The sequence below is a fragment of the Saccostrea echinata genome, unplaced genomic scaffold (genome assembly GCF_033153115.1).
Source record: "Saccostrea echinata isolate AGI-Se365-2 ecotype Australia unplaced genomic scaffold, CSIRO_AGI_Sech_v1 ptg000025l, whole genome shotgun sequence".
NCBI classification, from domain to species: domain Eukaryota; kingdom Metazoa; phylum Mollusca; class Bivalvia; order Ostreida; family Ostreidae; genus Saccostrea; species Saccostrea echinata.
Window position 1 is genome coordinate 22,710,020 of NW_026889774.1, and position 27,035 is coordinate 22,737,054.

At 32.9% G+C, this 27,035-nt stretch overlaps 5 protein-coding genes across 5 annotated transcripts in view; 1 reads left to right on the plus strand and 4 right to left on the minus strand.

The window, feature by feature from the left end:
* LOC133192194 (DNA polymerase epsilon catalytic subunit A-like) overlaps positions 1 to 3,983 on the minus strand; it is a 34,711-nt gene extending 30,728 nt beyond the window's left edge. Inside the window, exon 1 of the mRNA XM_061328158.1 lies at positions 3,924 to 3,983. Coding sequence (XP_061184142.1) covers positions 3,924 to 3,979 — 56 coding nt within the window. The 5' untranslated portion in view covers positions 3,980 to 3,983. The remainder of the gene's footprint in view (positions 1 to 3,923) is intronic.
* Positions 3,984 to 4,227: 244 nt separating this feature from the next.
* On the plus strand, positions 4,228 to 9,741 carry LOC133192719 (large ribosomal subunit protein mL40-like). The gene is made up of 5 exons (XM_061328721.1): positions 4,228 to 4,329; positions 6,101 to 6,181; positions 7,062 to 7,232; positions 8,304 to 8,502; positions 9,508 to 9,741. Exons 1-5 carry the CDS (start codon positions 4,298 to 4,300, stop codon positions 9,616 to 9,618), a joined length of 594 nt encoding a protein of 197 aa, XP_061184705.1. The 5' UTR covers positions 4,228 to 4,297; the 3' UTR covers positions 9,619 to 9,741.
* A 1,952-nt stretch (positions 9,742 to 11,693) lies between these two features.
* LOC133192967 (uncharacterized) lies at positions 11,694 to 13,376 on the minus strand. The gene is made up of 2 exons (XM_061328967.1): positions 13,227 to 13,376; positions 11,694 to 12,947 (listed from the first exon to the last, which is right to left on the minus strand). The coding sequence occupies exons 1-2, from the start codon at positions 13,374 to 13,376 to the stop codon at positions 11,694 to 11,696; spliced, it is 1,404 nt and encodes a 467-aa protein (XP_061184951.1).
* Positions 13,377 to 16,257: 2,881 nt separating this feature from the next.
* LOC133192720 (ubiquitin-fold modifier-conjugating enzyme 1) lies at positions 16,258 to 20,287 on the minus strand. The gene is made up of 5 exons (XM_061328722.1): positions 20,138 to 20,287; positions 18,643 to 18,774; positions 17,768 to 17,844; positions 17,333 to 17,423; positions 16,258 to 16,359 (listed from the first exon to the last, which is right to left on the minus strand). Exons 1-5 carry the CDS (start codon positions 20,258 to 20,260, stop codon positions 16,270 to 16,272), a joined length of 513 nt encoding a protein of 170 aa, XP_061184706.1. The 5' UTR covers positions 20,261 to 20,287; the 3' UTR covers positions 16,258 to 16,269.
* A 6,276-nt stretch (positions 20,288 to 26,563) lies between these two features.
* The window catches only part of LOC133192203 (glycerol kinase-like), a 419,267-nt gene continuing 418,795 nt past the window's right edge, over positions 26,564 to 27,035 (minus strand). Inside the window, exon 18 of the mRNA XM_061328172.1 lies at positions 26,564 to 26,670. Coding sequence (XP_061184156.1) covers positions 26,666 to 26,670 — 5 coding nt within the window. The 3' untranslated portion in view covers positions 26,564 to 26,665. The remainder of the gene's footprint in view (positions 26,671 to 27,035) is intronic.

Below are 27,035 nucleotides of genomic sequence, written 5' to 3' on the forward strand. Positions count from 1 at the left end.
TGCTGTGATAAAAATACCACAAGAATGGCCTTGAAATTACGTCATATTTTGCATCATCAAAGGGGAGTAACCAGAATTTTACGATTTTGCAATTTTTAGAGTTGTCGTTCTTTTAAATTGACTTCAATGGAACGAGTCGGACCTAGGTAAAATTTGTCAAAGATTGATAATTGTAAAGAATTTTTTAAAAAAATTTTATTTCAATGTTTGTAGAATATTTTTTAGAGTTGTTTTTTCATAGTATGTTCATTTCACCTTACATCGGACACAAATAAACCATGCATCGGACACTTTCTGATGCATGGGTAATCACTTCCATTTTCATATAAAACCCAAATGACAGCTGTTTTTTGCGGAAATAGAAAATAACAAGAGGCCCATGGGCCTTGAATCGCTCTTGTGATAAACTGTACAACCTATCACTTCTATTTGAAGCCTCGAAGTATCCTGTATATTTACATAAACCCTTGAAATTCCAATTCACACTCTGAGAACCCAAGATGATTCTAAGCCAATTAGTACCTGAGAGTTGGTCATGGTGACCTACTTATCACTTGTCATTCTCTGAGGACCCATCAACTAAGTTTGATGATTCTAAGCCAATTAATACCTAAAATATTTTTTAAAATTATAATCATAAAATTTTATAAGTAGGTCAAAGTGACCTACTTTTCAATTGTTTTACTCCAAGGACCCAAGATGCATCAACTGACAAAGTTTGATGATTCTAAGCCAATTAGTACCTGTAATATTTAATTAAAGCCATAAATTTTCAAAAGTAGGTCAGGTCACCGTGACCTACTTTTCAGTTGCTGTACTCCGAGGACCAAAGATACATCAACTGACAAAGTTTGATGATTCTAGCCAATAAGTACCCAAAATATTTAATTATAGCCATAAATTTTCAAAAGTAGGTCACAGTGACCTACTTTTCAGTCAATCTACTCCGAGGACCAAAGATGCATCAACTGACAAATTTTGACGATTCTAAGCCAAATAATTCCTGAAAATATTAAATACAGCCATAAAATTTCAAAAGTAGGTCACCGTGACCTACTTTTCAGTTGTTGTACTCCGAGGACCCAAGACGCATCAACTGACAAAGTTTAATGATTCTAAGCCAATTAGTACCCGAAATATTTGATTAAAGCCATAAATTTTCAAAAGTTGGTCACCGTGACCTACTTTTCAGTTGTTGTACTCCGAGGACCCATGACGCCTAAACTGACAAAGTTTTATGATTCTAAGCCAATTAGTACCCGAAATATTTAATTAAAGCCATAAATTTTCAAAAGTAGGTCACGGTGACCTACTTTTTAGTCGATCTACTCTGAAGACCCAAGATGCATCAACTGACAAAGTTTGATGATTCTAAGCCAATTAGTACCCGAAATATTTAATTATCGCCATAAATTTTCAAAAGTAGGTCACGGTGACCTACTTTTTAGTCGACCTACTCCGAAGACCCAAGATGCATCAACTGACAAAGTTTGATGATTCTAAGCCAATTAGTACCCGAAATATTTAATTAACGCCATAAATTTTCAAAAGTAGGTCACGGTGACCTACTTTTTAGTCAACCTACTCCGAAGACCCAAGATGCATCAACTGACAAAGTTTGATGATTCTAAGCCAATTAGTACCTGAAATATTTAATTATAGTCATATAAATTGAAAAGTAGGTCACGGTGACCTACTTTTCAGTTGACCTTTTTTGAGGACCCAAGATGCATCAACTTACAAAGTTTTATGATCATAGGACTTAAAATGTCCAAATTATGCCTCTAAAATGCTTTGAAATCGAATGCCTGCAAAGTTCAAAAAGTAGGTCACTGTGACCTACTTTTTAATAAATATGTTTTATGGCCCCAAGATGCATCATCTTACAAGATTTAATGATTCTAAGCCTCCCCGTATTCGAATTAATGACCTTAATTGTTTTAAAAAAGATTAGCCATAAAATTCAAAAAGTAGGTCAAGGTGACCTACTTTTTAGTTGACGTACTTTGAGGACCCAAGATGCATCAACTGACAAAGTTTGATGATCATAGGCCTTAAATTGTTCAAAATATGCCTCTAAATCATTTTGAAAAAGAATGGCCGCAAAATTTAAAAAGTAGGTCACTGTGACCTACTTTTGAGTCAACATGATATGAGGTCCTTAGATGCACCAATTGACAAGATTTGATGATCCTAGTCCTTATAGTAAGCAAAATATCAACATTTTAATAAAATGTAATTTTTGGTCAACTTTGAAGTGACCTTGAGACCATGCCCTTTGCCCCAGGGTAAATCCCCATGCAAATTTTAATCTACAACATATCCTCATCCTTTTGTGTAAGTTTGGTGATAATCTGCCCAGTGGTTCTTGAGAAGAAGATTTTTTAGCAACCAGTACTTTTGTTTCTATTTTCCTAATTATCTCCCCTTGTTAAAGGGTCACAACCCAAGTTTTAGTATAAAAGGGAGCCCTTGGGCCAAGGATACCCTGTGACAAATTTGCCAATAATTGGCCAAGGGGTTCTTGAGTTATGGCCCATATTCTAAAAAGTTTACGCACACCGCACAAATGGCCATAGCATTAGCTCTTTGAGCCTTTGGCTCAGAAGAGCTAAAAACTCTAAATTTTCTATGAAAATACAAGTTATCGATATATGACTACTAGAAGTGGACTCAATTTATTTTTTTTAAACTTGATGATGATAACCCCCGAGAAAAAGGCGCGAGATGGCATATTACTAGCATATTGTAACGCCTTTCTAGGGCGATGTGATGCACCTAAAATCTCTTCACGTTTGTGGATCGAAATAGTCATTCAAATACAACTATAAGGTTAATTTTTAAATAAAAGATAAAAATGTTTCAACATTACTGATTTTAAAGCACCGAGATCAAGGTATGATATTTTTTCGGTTCAAAATACCGTATGTCCGATGCAAGGTGAATATTGTCCGAACCATGGTGAATTTTGACTTATTTCGAAAAAATCATTTTTTAGTGATATTTTCTCAATAAATAACACACGATTGTGTTAAAAAATTATATTTTAACCACATACTACATGTTAAGCTCCATTTTGATAATATTCGGTGGGTAGCAATATCGCTAGATCTTGTTGAATTGCGAGGGTGTATGATGCATGGTGAATTCACCCTAATCTAGAAAACAACCAAAGAATTCTGAATTCAAATCACTGTCAGTCAGGAACCTTGCAGAAATCAAGTATTCAATTTATTGTTTTATTTATAAATTAATGTAAACTAAATATATATGCACATTTCTATTAGAAAAATGCACTTGCCCGATCGGACAAGTACATCGACAGTTTCACTTGCCCGAACTGAGGATTTACTTGTCCCGGGCAATTGGACAACCGTTAATGTCGATCCCTGCAGTGATAATTTTCAACTTTGGATATAGCTAAATCAAGAGATGTGTTGCACATGTATAGATAAGTTTTATTACTTTTTCAGCCATGTGGGCATAAAGAGAACAAACATAAGAAAGAAAAAAGGTCTATATAATATAAGTAAAAAAGATCATGTACATACCCATATGTATATAAACATGTACATGTACACGACACATATTGTGGTAAGGGGTAGTACGTAGGTACAGGATAGGATTGTATTTCAGAAAAGAATGACTTCGTCCGATACGGTTTAAACAAACAAGGTCGTAATTAACATTGATATTTATGTTTCTATGAAAGGTACACTGGTCACTCTCTGATACGCATTTTTCTTTCAATTTATCTCTGGCATAACAGATTGGTACGTCTTGGATAACACGTAAAAACACCGGCAATTTTAGGCCCAAAAAAAATTCTTTTAACAGAGATTTCCTTATAAGGACTAAGTTAATCTCTGAATAGGGCATAGCATTGGATCTCTGTTTGGTCAAATAAAAAATAAATATCATACCCTGTGTTATCAGGATCATTATCTGCTTTATATCTTCCACTATTTTGTAGTACCATTTCTAGTGATTTCTTCCCACTTCCAAATAAACAAAATATTGGCGCCAAATCCTTTTGATATATTTGTACAAAACGATACAATTCCGAACCAACGTTAAATTAATCCAAAGATAAAAGACGAATTCTTTAAAATTTGAAAATTTTATAAATATATCTTAAATGGTTGAAAAAAATCGACAGAATAACAGATATTTAACTTTGGTCCTTTTCGTTTTGGCCGTTAAAAATCTGCACTAATCTTAATTCGAATCTCCTCTGTCCCACTTGTTTAGATGCTAAAGCAGCATAAGCTTCAAAATTTTTGTGTAACTCCCCAAAATGGCTTTCTCTTCTTTCAAAATATGTGCAAGGTAATAAGAAACTTTTCAAGATATGCTAATCTTTAAAATATAACTTTCAACTTTTGTAGTGTAATAGAGAATGTTAATCTTCAAATCATTATTATGATTATTCCGAATTGTCTCGGTTTCCCTTTACAGGGTTAGGACTGCTATAGCCCAAATGCGAACCCTTATTGATGTTATTAATGTAATTATATATTATGCTTTGAAACTCATTTGATGCTTTGCATGAATAAACATAATAATAGTAATAATGATTATATATATAGCCAATTTGGATTATATAGATGTAAATTGACATTACAAAATTTGAAGGAAAAAATACATTAGGATGAATTCACCAGGCATCGGACACCCTCGCACTTCAACAAGTTCTAGCGATATCGCTACCGACAGAATATTATCAAAATGGAACTTAACATGTAGTATGAGATAGAATGATAAATTTTTAATACAATCAGGTGCTCTTTATTGAGAAAATATCATTAAAACTCGACTTTTCAGAAATAGGTCAAAATCCACCATGGATAGGACAATATTCTCCATGCATCAGGCATACAGTATTTAAACCAGAAAAATATCACACCATGATCTCGGTGCTTTAAAATTAGTGATATCGAAACATTTTTATCTTTTATTAAAAAATTAATCTTCTAGTTAAATTTGAATGACTATTTCGATCCACAAATGTGAAGAGATTTTAGGTGCATCACATCGCCTTAGAAAGCCTTTACGATGCTATTTATATGGCAACTCGCTTTTTGTCTCGTGGGTTATCATCATCTCTAGTTTAAAGAAATAAATTGGGTCCACTTCTAGTTGTCATATATCGATATCTTGTATTTTCACTTCATATTTAGAGTTTTTATTTTCTATTTCCGTAAAAAACAGCTGTCATTTGGGTTTTATAAAATGGAAGTGATTACCCATGCATCGGAAAGTGTCCGATGCATGGTTAATTTGTGTCCGATGTACGCTGAAATAAACATACTAGTAAAAAACAACTCTAAAAATTATCATACAAACATTGAAGTAAAATTTTCGAAAAATTTCTATAAAATTATCAATCATTGACAAATTTTACCTAGGTCCGACTTGTTCCGTTGAAGTCTATTTAAAAGAGCGACAACTCTAAAAATTGCAAAATCGTAAAACTCTGGTTACTCCCCTTTGATGCAAAATATGACGTAATTTCAAGGCCATACTTGTGGTATTTTTATCACAACATGGAAATAAAAATCGGCATCATTGAAAAGTTTAAATATTCACCTTTAAGACAGAAACAAGTGTCCGAAGCAAGGTATGTGTCCGATGCATGGTTAACTAACCCTATCTTGAAATATTGGAAATGTGCATTAAAACATAAAAAACAATAATTTGAACAGTTTAATGGTATAGGAGTGTTTCCATATCACTTCTGTTAAGGACATTGATTCTGAAGAAGATGCAAAACTTCTTTGAGATCAATCTCCACATGGTATACCTTCCTGAGACGTCTAGTGTATTTTTCTTTATAATCGATAATTAGGCCCTTGAAGATCGGTTGTTTCTTTGCTTCATGATTTCACATACTTTCAGGTTCCTAAAAAAACTTCCAAAATTTTTTTTTTCATTTTTGCACTGTAAATTTGTAAATTTCCCATTAGGAATATTATAACCCAAACAAAATAATATATCACATTTGGGCTTCTGATCCCAACCTGTTTACTCTAAATCTTATCTTTCAATCAAAGTAAATGAGTCATCTTGTAAATCATGGTAATTTTCTTGTTATTTACAGACTGTTTCAAGAGAGTGCACTGATATGTAATAGTTTTCATACCTGCAGTCCACAATACTTTCATGACTCCAGAATTCTCAGGTAAAACTTGGGACCTATATATTAATATATAGATTCCTGGTAAATAAATATATATATATATACAAACAGTTGAACTTCGTTATCTAAAACATTAATGTCACGGATATGTCAAAGTGATTTGGAAGTCCAAACCTATTTAATGCAAGTTGCGATTTGAATGAACATCAAATCACAAGAACAAGAATTCACTAGTGGTCTATTGATCAAGACTTTTTACATTTATTTCATCAATAAAAAAAATTAAAGCAAGTAATTTCCAGTTGAGGGTGGTGCTTCTAGCTAAATTACTTAGTAATAATTTAGGATTCTACAGTAATTAGATTAATTTAAGTAAAATTTTTAAAGTATATATATATTTAAAGTAAAGTAATATTTATCTCCATGCCTCACTCCACTGAAAATGTGCATTTCATAAAGGCATCATTTCAATAGCTTATAGAAGATATAAAACTAATTAAATCTATGTAGCTTAATCTGGAGATTGTGCAGAACCTGTTTATTTCAAGGAACCAGCTAGGGCTCTCGCACCACTTTTTTGGGGAATTGGGCAGGGGTTGTAAAGATTGGGGAAAAAAACAACTTTTTGGGAAATTTGGGGATAATCATTATACTTGAATATCATGATATATTAGGTCTCTGGCCTTTGTTATCTTAAGTTTTGTTTTGCAACACAGAGTAATATGAACAGCAAAATTAGTTATATATCCAACAATATTTTCAATATTGGAAAATCATCACATTCAATTTGAAAAAAGGTATCTTTTTTTGAATTGGAAATGGGGCCCTTGAACGGCCCCAATTATAGACATTTGGGAGCCCTGGGAACTGTTTTTGACAGTGAGGTTTCTGTCAGTAAAATGATATGTGTATTTCTTTACAGTTCCATGCCAACAAAACGTAAAGTCAAAATTGATCCAAGAATCCTTATAGAAAAAGAACAAAGGAAGAGGAAAAAGATTGAAAATGAACTCAGGAGACTTGAAAGAAAAGAGGGAACACTGAAACCTATAGATGAATATGATTCCGTGAGAAAGTTGAAACGACAAGTCAGGTAAATATTATTGTCCACCCAGTTGGAAAATGGTTGGCAGAAAAAAAATTCCAACATGACTTTGATCTAAATCACTCATGTCAAATATGCGCTGCGTAATGCATTTAAAATTTTGTGTTGATGTTGTGCCAATTTTGTATCACAGTAGTAAGGATGATTCTGTTGAATCAGGTAGTTGGAAGGGATTTTTTCAGGGAGCACTATTTAAAAAAAAAAATAGTAACAGCGTTAAATAGTAGATATAAATTTCTCTCCTCATTGTTTTTCGTAGAACTTAATAAGTACAGTAAAACCTGTCTTATATGGACACCACTAGTTCCATAGAAATTGGCCAGATTAGATAACATTTTAAACAATTGAAATTATTTAAAGAAACTAAAAGTTCTCATTGTAATAGGCAAGATTTCAGATTACACAACACCTGGTTTAGACAGGTTTCACTGTATGTATCCTGGTGAAATTCTGTATCAGAAATTTCACCTAATTATTGCTGTCTTTTTGTTCATTTCACAAATGTTTATTCTCCTATATTTTTACAGCCAGTATTCAGCTATTTAAGAAATATTTTAATTTTTTCAGTTAGAATGTTTGAAAAATACTTTTTAGCTCCCCTGAGCTGAAAGCTCAAGTGAGTTTTTCTGATCACTCATCGTCCATCGTCTGTCCATTAATTAATCTCTTGCAAAATTTAATGCCTTAGAGTACTATATGAACACTTTCTATCAGCCTGTCATATATGTTGTGATCTTTATGATTTTTTGAAATCTGTATACTGTTGAATCATTTTAATTCGTGGGGATCAATGTTCATTGGCAAGCAAAATTTTACTTGTTAGTGGGGACATTATTTTGTGGGTTACCTGTTTATATGGTAGATTCAATGAATCAACATGTTTACAAAATAAATGTTCATGGGGGTGTATATTTGTGGGTAAGGGTGATCCACAAAATCCACAAACATTGACCCCCCACAAGCAATGATGATCCCACAATAATCTTTTATTAAGCGTAGATGGAAATATGTGAAAAGAATAAAATAATAAAAATATAAGTGCCAAATAATAATTTACAGTGACAGAGCCAGGCCAATTCCTGAATTACCCAAGGAGGAAGTATTAAGAAGAATTCAACTAGAAAAGGACTGGTGTCATTACACAACTAAACAGTACAGAGCTCTGAGTTGGAGCATACATCAAGCCACAAAGTTCTCTGCTGAAACCTTAGTGGAACTTCGTAAGGAGTCAGAGGAACTCTATGTGCAGGCCATTCAGGTAAACACCAGGTGTACATATAGGTAAATGATAGTTAAAGATGTTTAGACAAATCAGCTGGTGTAATATGAAGTAAAATTGTGCAAGTGGAGAAATATTATGATTAATCTCTTTAATTTGATTACCATTACAACAGTTTTTTAACGAATTGTTTGCAATTGATACACTGAAAACTATGCTGTTCAAACTAGTGTTTTACATTATTAAGATTTTATGTACCTTGTGATGAAATTGAGTTTTTAATAATTAACTACTGAATTGTAATCTTTGTTAATTCATATAATATTAACAAAGTTTTATTTCATATGATATAAATTAGAACTTACTATTATACCATCTACAGGTGGTGATGTGTCAGGTAATGCAAGGAGACATACATGTATTGGTTTGGCATGATTGTCTGTCCTCTGTCACAAAATTTTGTTTAGGCCGTAACTCCTGATCCATTAATTGGAATTAAACATACAAGTACTTCAAATTTAAGTATTTCATTGCCTTTGATCTAAAGATGTATCAAGGTCATATCCTAAAGGTCAGGGTCACTGGGCCATAATATAATATATAAATGGTGTCAGGGCAATACTTCCCAAAACCTTGATTGGAATGGATTCAAACTTTTATATGTGGTTGCACATGAGCTAAAAACATATAAGGCCTTTAATGGCTATATTCAAGGTCAAAGGTCAGGTTCACTGGACAATGAGATTGTGAAATGGTGTTCAATTCATCAATCTTAAAAACTCGACTAGAATCAAAACATAAAATTGAGATTCAAAGTCTTCTCAACAGTATACCTATATCATAACTAAGGGTTTACATAAGAGAATTATGAGACATCAAACAACAACTAGTGAAAGTTTCTTTTGAATTGCTTCCTATTTGAAGCTATTTCCATGTGCTGCATGCAAGATATCAAAATAAATAGCAAATTAGACCAGATTGACAATATTATTATAATTTTTTTTAAAGTTGTGATTGAAAATGATCTTTTTTTTCTTTCGGCAGGAAGATCCTAATCTTTTATCTTACTCCAAAAGTGGACCTTCGTTAACACCACCAATTAAAGATTACAATTTTCCAGATGGAGAGTATAGTGATGTGACTAAAGTTTGGTGATTTCCATCAATGTATTCTGAACTTTCTTTTATGTGCACTGTACATATATAGCTGTGTCATGTAGATCAGTTATAAAGAAGCATTTTAGTGAAGAATTCACATTTTAATAAATGAAATCATGAGTGTTGTGATCAGTCCTTAACTAGTAAGTTATGGTACATGCATAAATCAAGTTGGAGACATGTAAATCCTTTACCAGTTGAAATATAGTTAAAAGTTGAACCAGAAATTGAAAATATTGAATCTCATATATATATATATTAATATATATATATATATATATATATATATATATATATATATATATATATATATATATATATATATATATATATACATGTATATATATATATATATATATATATATATATATATATATATATATATATATATATATATATATATATATATATATATGACACAATGTACTGTAAACCAAACATTGAAATATCTAATATATTACTGTAAACCAACATTAATTCATGTGCAAGAAATATAGCAAAACTCATGGATATTTGATACATCCATAAGTTTTGCTACCTTCTTCTACTTTTGAATATTTCTTGCCACAAATCAAATTTTTATTTGATTATTTTTAACAGTAGAATGTTTCCTATAGCACGGAAATTAATAGTTGCAAATAAATTTCAAACTGTGGAATTGTGAATAAAAGTCACAAATAATAGTTGGTTTACACTTTTTTTACCTTGACAGATACATGTATATCTGATTTCTCTGTCTTGCAAAGATTTGTATCAAAGAAAGTTGGTTTACGTGTACATCACAGTACTTTAAAATGGTGACTTATGAGAGAGGATAAGTATATTTTAACCATCTAAAGGTAAAGATCAGTATCAGCTTGTATGGAAAACATCTCATCCTGAGTTACCTGGCCCTCCAAGCTTGTAAAACCCATGGCCTTTGGGTGGATGGTAGGGCTACATTGGTACTTAAATAAAGTACCTTAAAGTAATAGACAACTAGTAGGAATATTACAAGTAGTTAGTGCTTTACCAAAAAAAAGATCAACATGTAGGTCATATATTTAAAAAAAAATCCTTGATTTTTTTTTCACTCATGGACATCTAGCAGGCAATTTTCATGATTATAACAAGCAACTAGCTTTCTACAAAGAATTTAATATTCAGGCTTCTTGGGTCCAGAATTCACACCAAGAGTGGGGCTCACTTACTTGTAGTTCATCATGTATTAAAAAAATTTACGAAGTGCCTTTGAAAATCTTATTTAATATTCACAAACATTTTGCAAGCAAACTTTATGCATGATGGCAGCTAGCTATTTGCCGTGCAACATATTGTGAAATAAGGATACCTTTAGTCAAGGGTTTAAAATGCAAGAGTTTAGATTTCTTATTTCAGGTTGGTCTTAGTTGGTCATATTAAGGGAGACTCTTGATACTCAAGTAACCAGCAATGTCCTTAGACATTTTATGTAATTTTATGACTTTAACAAGCAATAAAGATTTACTTGAGATTTGAAGACTGATTTAAGCATGTTGCAAGAAATTAATGTGTTTAAATGTAGGAGCTATGTGGCTGTCATCAGGCGCGGATCCGGGGGGGGGGGGGGGGTCCACCCCAGTCAAAATAAAATTTCCAACCCAAAAATTTCTTGACAAGCAAAAAGAAAAAAAAAAACTTAATTCCCTTCCCAAAGGTATTAAACCCAGGAAAAAATTTCTTGACAAGCAAAAGAAAAAAAGAAAAAAAAAAACACCACCTAAAATCCATTTCCCAGACGTGAAAAACACCTATTTCATGGTGGGATCCATGATTTCTAGGGGGTCCAAAGAAATTTTTTATTTGCTTCATTATGTACTTTTAATAACTCTGCAAATTCAAGGGGGGGTCCAGACCCCTCCCCCAAACCCCCCTCTAGATCCGCGCATGGTCATTAACACAACACAGGAACAATGTAAGGCTTCTGGACTAACGTTTAACAAGTGAAGGCTAATGTGCCATGTTCATGATGCTAATTTCCATAATCATTCTTAAACATACATGTATAACTGTACAATACATTAACTGTATTTCAGTGCCACTATATGTTCAACTTTACTGTAGATATTTGATTTTTTTCACTTGTGTGGTTTTTTTTTGAGCAACAAACAGATTGTTATTTGTATCTACACACAATCCACGAGGCTCTTTCAGTCTACAGTCTATGTAACGGACGATATGCCCATATTGATCAAGGATGTGGAGAAAGTCATTGTATAAATCAGCTATAAGGATGTGACTCTGGCTGTCTGTGGTGATTCCTCTTGGTTTGAATAATTGGTACTTTGGACCAGTATACATGAAATTTAGTTCCCCAGCATTATTGACCACAACTACTGCTCTAGCTGAATAGTCGGCCACACAGATATCCAGGTTCTTATTCTCACTGATGCATTTAACATAACCATATGAATAGAAAGGAATACCCTCCTCATCAAACTGAATGGTTTGTTTAATCTCTGTGGAGCCACAGTAACGGACAATCTTTGATTGTTCATACATATCACTTTCCATGACAACCAGGAGGTCACCAGAGGAAGTGTTGCAGATATTGCAAGGTATCCAGTTCTCTGATGTGATCATAGTTTCAATCTCTTCATTCTTCACAATGTTCACAGTTCTGTCACTAGGATCAGTATAAACAAGATAGCCTTGTTCTGTAACTGCTATGTCTGAGGGGGGGTTTCCTGACTTGGTTGTGATTGCCTGGAGTTCTGAGCCCTGATTGATACTGAAGAGTTTCATGCTGCTGTCATATCCACATGTCCAGATTTCCTCATCACTCAGACAGGCCACATTATGTAGGTTTGATTCATACTTAGTGTTTATAGTAGTGATGATTTCTGGTTCATCAAGCAGCTGTTTGACTGGAGGAGAAAAGCCAGTTTCTGATGATCTTTGTGTTTGTTCAATACTGTAACCATGTCTTTCTGAAGTAATTTCACATGGTAATATAGATCCAAACAGGCTACAAAGTTTTTCACCTTGGATTGTAACTGGAGTGAATTTAGGTAATAATTGCACAGGTTTTTCTGGAAGATTTTTATAAGTATGTATGTTAGATGTAATATTAAACAATTTTGAAATCTCCTGGGAGTCTATAACAACTTCAACTGAGTTTATTTCATTCCTTATTTCAGAAGTTTTCTCATTCATTTCATCCAGATATCTCTGTAGAATTTGTAACTGATCAGTTTTCAGTTCCTCAACCTGAGCTATCAGTTTTGTGACAACTTTGTCAATTTCCCTGTGCCATTCCTCTCCATGTTTTGTTATGGCTACTAAGAGACCTTCACATTTGTTTCCTAACTGTTGTATCATGTTTTCTACATCAGATACAATTTTTTCGTATGTTGGATATATTGCATCTTTCAATTCATTGTTTTCTTTGATGATCTTTTTTTTTCTTTCTTCAGATACTTCCAAGATTTTCAAAAAAATATGACCTGAATGTTGATCAGATGCAATGCAAGTGGTGCAGGCAGGAATCTCGCATTGGTTACAGTACATTTCACAATGTTTTTTGTCATGAAAAGTACATAAAGGGTAAAGTGGAATTGATTTTCGAAAAATAAACCTTACAATTACATGCTTTTTCTTGGATTCATCGGATGTCATGTGTTCTCCAATACAGGCATTACACAATTTGACATGACATGTATCACAGTAAAACTGTACCATTTCAGTCTCACAGAGGTCACATCGTATCAACTCCTGGGCACGGATGTCTGGGTCCATATTGACACAACTTTTTGGCTCTGAAATAAAGAGAAAATATTTTAAGAAGCATAAAAAGAAAAGTGATCAAAAAAAATGTCTCCCCTTTGATGGGGAAGCATAATTCAGCATTTTGTTTATTAAAAATGAATAAGAAATAAATAAAAATATTCCTATAACTGAGTCCATTGATATGAAAGAGTCATTTCCTCTTCAACAGCAAGATATTTGAAGTGAGAAATGTAGATTTACAAAAATGTTAAAACTGCAGATGCCTTGAAAATACACTGTACATATGTTAATTATCATTTGAATTGCAGGTGGATATACATGATAAAAGGTAGCATACATAAATTTTACAACTGATTCAGAAATGTTTTTTTTCTTTTTTTGTGCATTTGTGTGTGTGCACATGCGAGCGTGTACTCCATGTAATCACATTTGAACCATCTTTTAAATGTATACAAAAATGTTTATAAGGTAGAGGCAAAGTAGACATGCAGATTTTAAAAAAATGTTGTGCATTCCCAATGATAATTGAAAATATTATAATATAATAAGAAGAAATATAAAATTTGTCAGAAGTTTTTGAAATATTGGTATTTACCTGTAGAGTGCAATGGTGGCTCTCTTTACAACCAGAATAGACATGTATAGTAGGTTATACACTCTGATCACATGACCCATTCACCTGTAAGGCTTTTTTTTAATTCTTCCTGGTCTAGAAGGGTATTTAAATATTCAATGCACATTACCGGTATGCAGTATCTATGTTCTGCAATCATTAATCTAATTTTAGTACACTGCATTTCTATACATAATGTCTTTATTATCCTTATTTATGCATAAACAAAGATTTTAAAAATCCCCAGTTTAATGTGAACATGAATATTTGGGCTGGTGCTTGTATATCTAAAAACATGGTATTTCATCAATGATCCAAATTTATAAGATTATGGAAATTGTGTTAACTGTTGACAAAGAATTGGTTTTTATTATACATGTTGCATTGAACTAGTATGGTATAGTTTATACACTTTCTTCTCAGTGCCCATCTAGTTGTACACAGACACTGTTTTCAGCATTTTAAGTCTTATGAATGGAGTTAATACAAAAAAAAGATAGTTTTAACATTTTTTTTTTCAAATTTAGTTCACCTGATCTGACCATCCATGTGAGCTTTTCTAATGAAAGTTTGTCATCTGTCTGTGGTCTGTTGTCATTAACTCTTTATATTTTTTAGGTCTGTTCTTGTCATTATCTCTTTACATTTGAAACTTCAAGAACCACCGGACCAATATTAACCAAATTTGCCACAAAGCATCCTTAGATGAAAGAGGTGTAAAGGCCAAACAAATTTAAAAGATACTACCCATGCAAAATGTCGTTGAATTTAGCCAAGTGGTTCTGGATAAGAAGTCAGAAATGTAAAAAGTTAACAGACAGACAGGTGTAGTTGTTAAAATCAGGTTGCTTGGGCCAGGGGTATGGGTGCAAAAGAGGGTCACAGAATCACAATTAGTTACTAGTATATTAACATACAAGCATTTTCGTGTACTGTATCTTCAATTTTGTTCAAATAATGACCTTGGAGTTAAATAGGGTTCAAAATATAATGTCAAAGTTTTAAACAGATATTATTTAGAGAAAATCTTTTTAAAAAATATTTCTGTTCAAGAAAAAGCAGGCTGTGTGCCTAATATATCCCATTCAGAATATTTCACTTATGTTTGGACACCACCAATTGCTGTTGAAATAATGCTGCAAATTTAGGCCTGTACTAGGCACCGAGGGCTGGAATGGGGTTAGATTGTGGATATATGAATATATTGGAAAAAATATTTTACAAATTGTTTTTAAGAACAGCAGGGAAAGTTAGTCATACATGTATTAATATGCAAGCATATTTCAGGTTCAGATATGACTGAAGTTGAACTCCAACCTTGCACATGAATCAAATGCTCTTCCAACTGAACCACCCGATTTTAAAAGTCTAATTTTCTTCTCCATGTTTTGGCTTTATTTTGCCAGGAATTGGGAGGGGGCACTGTGCACACAACTTCAAATAATTTCTACTTACAGATTGAACAAAAAATATTGCCAATATATATCTGTAGTATACTAAAGAAAACATAGCTACTTTATACTTGTGACCCCACAATAACAACATCTGATGACCTTTTTACGTGCTAATCAAGGAAGTTTTGCCTGCTTGGTAGTCCCACAAATAAGGTCACAATTCTGAAAAATATCGCAAGAACAATAATGAGTGGATGGTTGATCTGACAAAACATTTTGCATGGATTTCAGCACCCCCCAAAAAATAAAAACAAGTAAATTTATTTTGGGAGTGATGCTTCAAGCGAAAATATGTGGTAATTAATTCCTCACGTACAGTATATTAAGATATCTGCAGAACCACTCAAAATAGATATTTTAATTTCCCCTAAGCAAAACCAAACTTTCAGAAAACACAAAGTTTTGATTAAGATTTTATTATTTATTTTTTGTACTTGAAACATATTAAAGAACAAATTCTCTTGCAAAAATTAATAATAATAACTGATTTGTGATGGGAAAAAATTTACATTAAAAAGTACAAACATTTCAATTAACATGAAAATAATGTAAATTTTTAAAACACATCATTTTTCCTTTTTTTTTTTTAAAAAACAACACTAATAAATCACTTAATCTATTCCAACAAAAACCCATGTTGATATCTGTACCCTTTGAATATTGACATGGACACTGTACCTTGACTTTTCACATATGCACACTGACCCCCCCCCCCCTTCCCCCTTTTTTCCAAAAAGTTAAATAACCACAGGCTTGGTCATTGCACAGTCCCCTGTCTAGGAAATTGTCCATCACATCTTTTCTGTATGAATTTGTTATTATCTACTAGGAATAATCAAGAATCTGCTCCAGAATTTTTGTCCTTGTGTGTCACTAAACCTTTCTGTATCAAGTCTGGAATTTCCACAGCTAACCATGGACCCAACTAAAACAAAAGAAAAACTAAGGTAATCAAAGATAACAAAGTCTCACTCTATATGAATGAATGTTTTGGTAGTGTGTATATCCAAACTTCTACGCAAGTTTGATCTGGGTAGGATTTATAGTTATTTGGGAATGGGCCTGCTCCCAAAACTTATACTGTTCAATAATGTGGAAAATGTAAGTCAGATTCTGCATTCAAAGCATGTCTTTGCAAGTTTAATCACCATTCAACTTATATTTACTTGAGAATGGACCTGCTCCAAATACTGTATTCTGATCATACTGATCACTCATCTGGAACAACCCCTGAAGCAAGTCTAGTACAGTGCATCCCTAGATGCATCATCCATGCAAGTTTGATTACTAAAGGGCTTATAGTTACTTGAGAATGGATCTGCGCCCAAACTTAAATCTGATCACTAATCTGGTTGATGTAATATTATGTACTTTAGCCCTTGTCTTGAGGGGAAGAATCTAGTAATTCCTACTGACAGTCAAACCTTGTTATCTCGAACTCGACCAGGAAAAAACTTCAATATAACCCAGGATTCGAGATATCGAGGGTAAATTAGTTAAAGAGTAAGCGACTGGGACTTCCAAATCACTTCAACATATCCATGGTATTGAGATATCAGTGTTTGAGATACGGGAGTTCAACTGTATTACTTTGTGTACCTTAAATTTGGATCCTTGGATTAACTAAAGCCTGGTCTCCATGCATTATGCCTTATGCAAAGTTTGAATAAAATTGACCCATGAGCCTCACTCAGGTCTAACAAACAGAATTATAATGAGAAAATATACTTAATGAACACAGAAAGGGAATAGACAGAGGAGTTGCTAATTTTCTTGGTCAAACAAGTTATTTACTAAGTTGATATAAACTTGATTTGGCAATGAATATCTGTCATTAAAAAATATGAAACTTTCCATAAAATCAGCAATATCAATAGTCTATGCAGGCCTTCACTTACCCCTAATGCCATTGCATGAGCAATACCAAATTTTGGAACATTTCTTGCCCACAATGGTTTGAAGTGGTCAGTAAGACAGATCTTTCCCCCTCTGCAATGAAACAAGACAACACAGTGAATGTGAATATTTCACATACACCTCAATTTATAACACAGGCGTTACAGGTACATGCCCATGTACAAGTTTAAAATTACATGTAACAAGATGCTCATGAAAGGACCTACAATAAAAGGGCTACAAGTAATTATGACTTTAATATTGATTTCATTTATTTCATATTGAATCACTGTTGATTTTTTTTTGTTCATTAATACAAAAGTTCATTAACACTTCTTTTACTAATTTTACATTAAGTTTTGACAATGAAGATGAGGATAATGATGAAAGGACTGATGATAATGATGAAGTAGAGACAGTGCTTATTCATATCTCACCTATACATTTTTGCTGTTTTACCATCCAGCTCTGGAAGAGCTATCTCAATAGCTGTTGTTGGATAAGTAATTGGAATCTGTATAAACATGATAAACACAAAACAAATTAAAATAGAATTTTTTTTAAATAGAATACATAATGTAAATTTCAAGTTTTTTTTTTCAACATCTATGCAATTTGGGTCAATTACATTGTGATGATGTTTCAGTTAACTGCTGCAGCATCTGAAGCTTAATATCTATCCTTAATATCATTCATTCAAGGCTGGTTAATAAAGGACTCAGGTCCTTTTGGAATTGACATATTACACTGCTTTGACTTGATAAATCATACAGAAAATTTAAGACACATGCAGCATCATAACATGATTAATAGTTATTAGTATGCATCCTTATTAGCATTCCTCTAAATATATTTACTCAGAAAATACAGGTCACATAGAGTATCTCAAGCATGACTGATAGATCCCATGATGCAACATCTGAGCTAATTACTTAAAACATCTGTCTGAACACTCAGAAAATATTTGTCATCTGAAGCATTTGAGGCATAAATGGTAGTTTGCAAGACACAACAGATGAACACCTATGCAAAACTGGTCAAGTTAGGGTTTAATTACTTGGGTATGGAGTCTATGGACCTTCTCTAAAATCATCTACATGTTCACACATCCAAAAAAATTAGGTCCTAAGCAGCATCAGAAGCATAATTGTAGCATGCACCTAAAGATGCAATATATATACAAGTTTGTTCAGCATAGGACTCACAGTTGATTGTTTACCTGCTCCAAAAACATTTTCCTCATCACTCATACATAAATTTATACACATGCTAAAGACAAACAACAAAAATTATAGAAATAATGGGCACTCACATCAAACTCTACATCAAATTCATACTTGAGGAGTTCATGGATATACCAACACTTTCCAAACCAGCGAGTTCCTTCCTTATTCGACTCCAAACGGAACCAATCATTGTCTGATTCTTTGTTGTTCTGGACATACTGAAAAATAATCATAAGAAAATTTTTTCTCTTAATGTTTATCAGTACATGTACAATAAATACTGTAAAGAATAGAGGATAACAACATTGATATTTACTGATGGATGAGCTTTCCTTTATGTGCTTTCTAACACTCATCATATTCTTCATCATGTTTATGTTTATAAATGTGCTTGCTATTGCCCAGTTTTATTTTAAAGTAATACAAGGTGACTCTGGACACGTGTCACTGATCACATTTAATAATTTAATTCTGGTTAAAACGTGGTATATGATAAAAAAAATTACTTTATATTGTACAAATTGGGTTGCCTACATCACAATGACTTGCGTCAAAAATGTATCGATCCGCCTGCCCCAACCCAGTTTATACAATATAAGTAGGGTAACTATTAAACTCATTCCTTAATTGCAATTGTAGAAATAACGCTGTATCATTTACAGATTCAACAAACTGGTTTTTGTAAGGCCTACTTAAAATTTTATTTTTTTTTCAATGTACAGCCCACCTGAAAAAAATCAACAACTTTTCTGAAAAGAACAAATTTTACCCATTCTGAGAGCAAACAATATACATGTAGGTAAATTCCTCATCCAGAAAATCTCCATATTGACATTATTTAAATTAAATTTTCCAAATAGTAGATCAGGGTTTCAAAAAGATTACAAACAGATGGTACTTTTACAAAAAATGGAGGTACCATGTAGAAGCGATTTTAATTGAATATTGATGATACTGAATTTTTCTCACACGAATATTTTGGCCGCTTTAATCCTGATTTCAACCAGGTAAAAGTACCGGGTACCAGCAGTTTTTAAAAAGAATGGCAGATGCATATCAGAATCATTTGGGATCGGGTTTTACAATTTGTACTTGTTTCGGGGCACGTTAATGCAAAGTTTGAAAAAGTGTTAATAAATCATACATTAGGAATTATTTGGAAAATGTTAGGGTTTTTTCTATAAGTAATCAATGTTTCCAGACATCTGGTGCACAAAGTGCGGTAGGTGCAGCCTTATTTTTAAAGAACAAGGCATAAACAAGCAAGTGGAGCAGATGCCATCACAGAGCCTGCATACCTTTACTTTTATTTCATATTCAATATGTATACATATTAATAAAAGACCCAAGTACCTGTGTCACAGACTAGACCGTGTCTCTTGAAGTTTGAAGAGACGGATCAAAGTTACAAATGTAAAGGAACTCCGCTCGCCCCAACGGTCACACCTTAAAATATATTATGTAGATAAGGAACCATACATATAAGACCCAGACGTATGTGGACAAATGTCACAAAATGACATATGGCCAAGTTAGAAGTCAAGTTAAGCAGAAGAAAACGTCCAAATCCGTGAGAAATACCTTGATCAGACTTTGGTATTCTTCTTTTAATCTAGTCACCCACAATTCTCCATCTCTTGGTCCAGCCTTTGTCTTTAAAAGAGGAATTTGTGCAAGAGTTCGTTTCGTGGCTTCGTCTACCATGATTACATCAATGTTTGACAGCGTTTTGTTATGTCATCATCTTTTTACCTATAAGATAAACGCTTAGGCGACGAAGATTTGAGTTGATTACTAATCAAATATTAAGTGTCATGAATCCGGAAAATCTTCTATTTATAATCCAACATGTTCAAAACGAGCTCCTTGATACGCTGCATTTCAAAGAATGCAGATACATTCAATTAAAAATCATTAATACATAGATCATGTTTCTGAGATAGTAAAGTGTTAACCACTGAGAGACATAACTTATTTTGATATCTGTTTTCAGTGTGAATTTTAACGATCCCAGATTATTAGAAATGGTTAAAATGGGATAAAAATCTTCTACACAGAACAACAGAGACTTGGCAGGCCCGTAGCATCGTTTCTTAAAAAAGGGGGTGGGATGGGGGTCATGAAACACAAAAAAAGTTTTAAAAAAAACAGAAAAAACAAACAAACAAACAAACAAAAAAAAAAACAAAACAAACATAATAAAACTAAACTCGAACAACATATTTCCAGGGGGGAGGGGGGCGTCAATTTTAAGTTCCATTCTAAATTACCGGGTAACAGCAAACTGGCAAAAGACTATACTCTCTTACAAAAGGCTTCGCCGGATACTATACTGCGTTTGCTTGGCGAAAAAAAATTAAATATTATATATTTACCGTTTATTTAGAACATTCCCGCCTTTACCTCACCTATAGTAAATTCAACATTTACAACATGATACTAACACTGAACTAAGACCACAAACACCTAATGTTATATTTTTTTCTTTTAAAAAAAATGTATTAACCCGTCTTCCGTGCAGAAAATCAAGTTATTTAAATTGTACTTTTTTTCTTTTGCCTTTACCCTGTGCACATCTCACAAAGAAAATAGGCGAACAAGACGAGAACAAACATGACAAATGCCTATGGTTCGACAAATAAGAAAGTGAAAAATTAAATCTAATTTTCTTTCATATTTCAGTTAAAATTAATGTATATGTTATATAGAATTTTCAAACTGTAACATTCTCACGAATGTTAATTTAAAAATTATTCATCCATGAAATAGCATTTAGAAATATACATATTTTGCTAATCAAAACCATGGAGGAAGGACCCATTCTACCTTGAAAATATACTTTTTTGACACAAAATTCGTATTTTTTCAAGAAATATTTGAAGTCCAGTTATTCAGCAGTTATATCACAAACAAGATTTAATAACTTGCATTGTGTGGTGTAGTGGTTGTAGCATGTCTGCTTCCAAGTACCCTGTTAATATGTTGTTCTCAGCCAAGTAAAAATGGTTCCAATCTCATTTCGAACTTCAATTTAAATGTGAAAACCATTCATTAAGATATCGATAAGAGTATTGAGTATCTAGTGTGCGATTATTAAACGCATAAGCTCGTAGCAACGTTTTCAAAAGTTGTGGGGGGGGGGCAAAAAAAAAAAAAAAAAACTTTCCAAATACTGGAATTTGCCAAAAGTGGGGAGGTCAACCAACACATAGCAGAATACTATACTCAGAAAATAGCCTCCCCCCCCCCCCCCCCCCCCGCATTCTACGGGCAGTGCACAAACATGATCTGTCATAACCTATAAAAAAACCGTAAGAATCGTCCACGGTCAAACGTTAGGTAACTCCAACAAACCAAGCGAAAGTACTCAGACTATGGGGGCATTAGGTGAGATATTCTGATATAAGGGACCAGGCAAAATTTATCACAATGATGGGACCGGTACAAACAGGCATGGGACAATGAATTTTTTCATCGAAGAAAACCATATGGGACAAAAACATTTTTTAGCATTAAGTAGCCATGGGACAAACACTTTTTTAAATGAGTTACAGTACTTCACTCAAGAGACACATTTATCATATTTAAACATATTTTATCTTTTAAAAAATAAATTCTTCAAAAAGTCGTTATATCTTTTAAAGTCAAACAAAGGATACAAAGTGTAAATCTTCAAATTAATACTGCATGCGAAAATATCAAAGTATAACAAACAATGTTAATAAGAGTTATGAACATGAACAAACAAATTATATCAATAAATCATTCAAAATATACTGCTAACAAATTCTAGAGTAACATCTCTAAAACAACCAAAATCAATCTATGTATTTTACATGAATGGTCTCTCAAGTTTCATCCATTCAGAAAACTTTTATAGAACAATTATAGGCATTTATGCCTGCTGTTCGATGCAATTCATTTATAATGAAGAAAAAAATATTTTAAACTAAAACTTTCATCAATGTTTGAAATACCTGTAATCTTTAGATTTACACTTTTAATGTAACAATAATCTCACATCAAAATTTAACCATGGGACAGTAACTTTTTTATAAGTCTAAAGGCATGGGACAAATATTTTTTTCAATACGAAAGCCATGGGACATGTAATTTTTTTTAATGAGAAATTTTTTTTGTACCGGTCCCATCATGGTGATAAATTTTGCCTAGTCCCTAACTTAACCAAAGGCACAACTGCCGCTATAAGGGCGGATCAAGGATTTTTTCCAGGGGGGGGGGGATCTACATGTCAGACTTGTAAATTTTTTGATCAAAGAAAAAATTGCCCAAACCCCGACACTCCTTCCCCTAGTTCCGCCCTGGCCACAGATTCGACAATAACCATTCAATCTCCAGGTTAACCTTTTTTTAAATTAACCCCATCAAATATTTCACATTTGATGAACAAATAACAATGACGAGCTGTGCAAATTTGTGATAACACATCTAGGAGGCAATAAAAATATTTAAAACAAATAAAATCAAACAGTGGGTACCAACATATTTGACATCTTTACCTTGACCTTGGAGTTTGACTTATTTTTGCAAAATCTTATCAAATTTTATCCTTGGTAATAACTTTTGAATAACTGGTGCTCTGGCTTTCATACAAATGTGTATTCCTTGTGATAAGGCCTTCCTTTTGATATGAACAAGTTTGACCCTTTGACCTTGACCTTTGAGTTTGATCGACTTTTGAAAAAAAATGACCTTGGCCATGACATTGGAACGGCTAAGGCTAGGACTTTCATATTTCACAGGTGTACTCCTTGTGACAATACCTTGTTTGGGTACCAACATTTTTTAGTTCTTGACCTTGACCTCGGAGTTTGACTTACATTTGAGAAACTATAGCCTTTGCTTTGAGCTGCCATACGGGGCATGTTTCACAAACATATGTTATTTTTTTTATGTCCTTGTAATCAAAGATTTGGGGGATATAGTTTTTGGGGCATATAGGTTTTGCTCTGTCCATCTGTATATCTATCTGTTTGTCCGCAAAAACTTTAACTTTTGATTGATTGGACCTATGACTTTCATATTCTTTGTGACCTTTCTTTGGGTACCAAAATATTTGACCTCTTGACCTTGGAGTTTGACCCACTTTTGCAAAATTTTACCAAACTTTAACCTTGGCAATAACTTTTGAACAGTTGGTGCTATGGCTTCCATACTTTACATGCATAATCCCTGTGATAAGACCTTTTCTTGGGTATAAATATTGTTGATGTTTGACCTTGGAGTTGGACCTACTTTTATCAAACTTTAACCTTGGCCATAAGTTTTGAAAAGTTGAAGCTATGGCTTGAATGTTATACATGTGCATTCCTTGTAACAAGACCTTCCCTTGGGTACCCACAAGTTTGGCCCTTTGATCTTGACCTATTTTTGAAACTTTAATATTGCCCAGAACTTTTGAACAGTTGGTGCTAGGGCTTTCATATTTCACATGTATTTTCTTTTGACAAGATATTCCCTTTAGAACCATAAATTTTTACCCTTTGACCTTGTGTTATAATTGAGTTTTAATTTTCACTTTCTTGTTTGCTGAACCATAGGCAAATTTTCCACATTTATGCCTTAATTATCCATGCTTATGGTTTAACTTTATTAAGTTTTTAATCTCCTGCTCACTTCGAATAAATCAAAACAAAGCAGTAACAGAGATTATCTTTAATTATCATATTCAGCTGTTCATAATGTACAAAATTTTATTATGCCTAGGTATAAATTATCACAGAATTATTGACATTATTCAATTATCAGTCTTAATAAACTATATTGTACAAAGAGCAAGAGCCACTTAGGGCCTTTTTGGCCCTGAGAATTTCTGAAAAATCGAAACTGCTCAGTTAAGGTTGAAATTGCAGTATTTATAATTTGGACACTTGGTGACCGTGTATCTATTAAACATGATGTAATTTTCTCTCTAGTCAATGCATTATGACATCATAAAATGCCTCATTTTTCCCATATCCTGTAAATTCCCTTAAAAATGGCCAAAAGTTGAGATATTTTTTCAATATTTCACATAGAGCACAACCTCTGATCCAAAATATGCAATTACATAATGAAAGACCTGTTTCTGAAGATCACAAAACATGTTTTAATTTTTGGATCGTGGGCTGTGCTCATATTTTAATTCTTTGCTGAAGGTAGTCAAAGACGCATGTTTTCTGCAAAATTCAAGAACATTGCTTTTTCTCAAAGCCTGTTGTCCAATACCTGGGGATTCTCAAAAAGAAATTTTGTTATAGGAAATGAAAGCACTAAGACTCTACTTTATTTTGATATATGAAATGGGACAGAGGATGATAGTCAATTAATTGATATAAGGACAGGGCCATTTTATGCATAAAGTGAACCTAGCTCTTATTTAACCATCACAAAGTTTTGTATCGTCATGTAGTCAACTACTGGTATTTTGTAGAAATATTACAGACAAAAATATAAAGAGGAGTAGAATTTTGAAAGAATTTAACACCTTATTCATTATCTAATTTTCATGAAATCCACATTCACCAAGATCAAATGTCACTAAGTATAATTATGCATCTTGATGTAGTTGAGTAGTTTATTTGTGCACCAAGTTTTATCAAAATCAGATTAAAACTATATAGAGGAAAATCATTTAAATTTGATTCATGGCAGTAGGAACCGGGGGGGGGGGGGGGGGGGCACAGGGGGGCCGTGACCCCCCAATAATTTTGCCGATATATAGATTACTATAGAAAACATACATACTAAATGTTTGTGCCCCCTCAATCAAAACACCTGATGACCTTTTTTTTTTTTTTTTGCTTGTCAAGAATTTTTGGTAGTTGAAAGTGCCCCCTCAGACTGAAAATGTATGGCTGTGCACCCCCCCTCCCCAAAGTGAAATTGCTCCCTACGGGCCTGTGATTACTGATGAACAAACCAATGACTAGTACAGCAAGAAAGAATATGTTACTAAAAGTCAATAACATATTATTTTGGTTAGAGATTGTGGTCAGAACAGGATGTTTTGAGGTTAATGATCTCTATAAACTGAAGATCACTGTCTCCATGTGGAGGTAAGTTGTTAGCTGTTCCGTTTTTATGACCCCTTTCTTAAAGTGCCTCAACACAATTTCTTTTGTCTATTTTTCTGTTGTTATATTTCCAAACGCCATTTGGCAACAGAACTTTTGAAGTACTAGATCAAGAAGACCTTGGAAAATACAAATTTTATCCCATTTAATAATTACATTTTAATAAATTTAATGAAATATGCAGGTGTAATTAAGATTTAAAAAATTTATATACTATTGCTATTTGCGTGGCTTCTCCTTACAATTAAAATCAAGCTTAACACTTTTTTAAGACCAAAATCTGTGAAATCTGTCGGAAATAATTTATATGAACTTGAAAAATATTGAAACATTTCCACATCATGTCATTCAGCAAAAATTTTGCTTTGTGTGTAACTTTTATCATAATTGTTTTCACCACACAGTGATAGCTAGGAATCTTGAGTTAAATTTTAATGACTGACTGATAGAATCTTAAAAATATGACAAATTGGTCTCCTAGTTACAAAATTGGTCTAAATTTGAGTTGTATAAATGAAAAAAAAAATTCAGAACTGCATGTGTATAAAGATGTCTACTCATAATAAAATCATACATACAAGAAGCAAGTTAATAAACCATTTAGAACAAAAGTACATGTAAGTCAACAAATGCATGATATGTAAATGTGTTGACTCGCTAATCATTTAATACATTTTCTATGTAAATTAGTCTAACACTGCAAACATATTTAAACTACAAGGATTCGTTTTTCTATGCAGGTTTAGATTTTGATATCTGAAATAGTGAACAAACTTTTTTTGGAAAACCATAAAATTAATGAATCTCACAAAACACTTGATTTTCAAAACCACAAAAAAAAAAATCAATCTTGCTGAAAAAAATACTTTCAGTATTTACATCAAAATAAAAATAATCTCCATGAAATATACTAATCTCTAAAAATATATATCCTATCACCTATGTGGTATAATTTCTGAAAGCATGTATATGGCTAAGCTGCTAATGATGAAGGCCCCTCCAGGAAATGTACTGCATAGGGATGGCTGGCTTCCTAATCTTGCAAGAAAAAAAAGATATTCATTTAGTTCATTCAATAAGAATAATTTCAATTTTGAATCAATATGCAGTTTTTACACCATTCTTCAATTTATACAGTGAAACCTGTCTACTCTGACATGTATGGAGAGACAAAGTTTGTTTCAGAATAGACAAATGTTGGATAACACAGTGTCAAAAAAACATGGAAAATAAAAAAGAAAGTGGGAATGAAAATAAAGGTCAGAACTCACAGTGAGATTGCACAGGTGTCAGATTAGACAGTTTCTACTGCAAATAAGTCTTAAGGAGTGGAAGTTTGGTTATTACATGTCTTTAGAAACTGGTTAATCATTATGGTTGGTTGACTTAACAAGCAATTACCA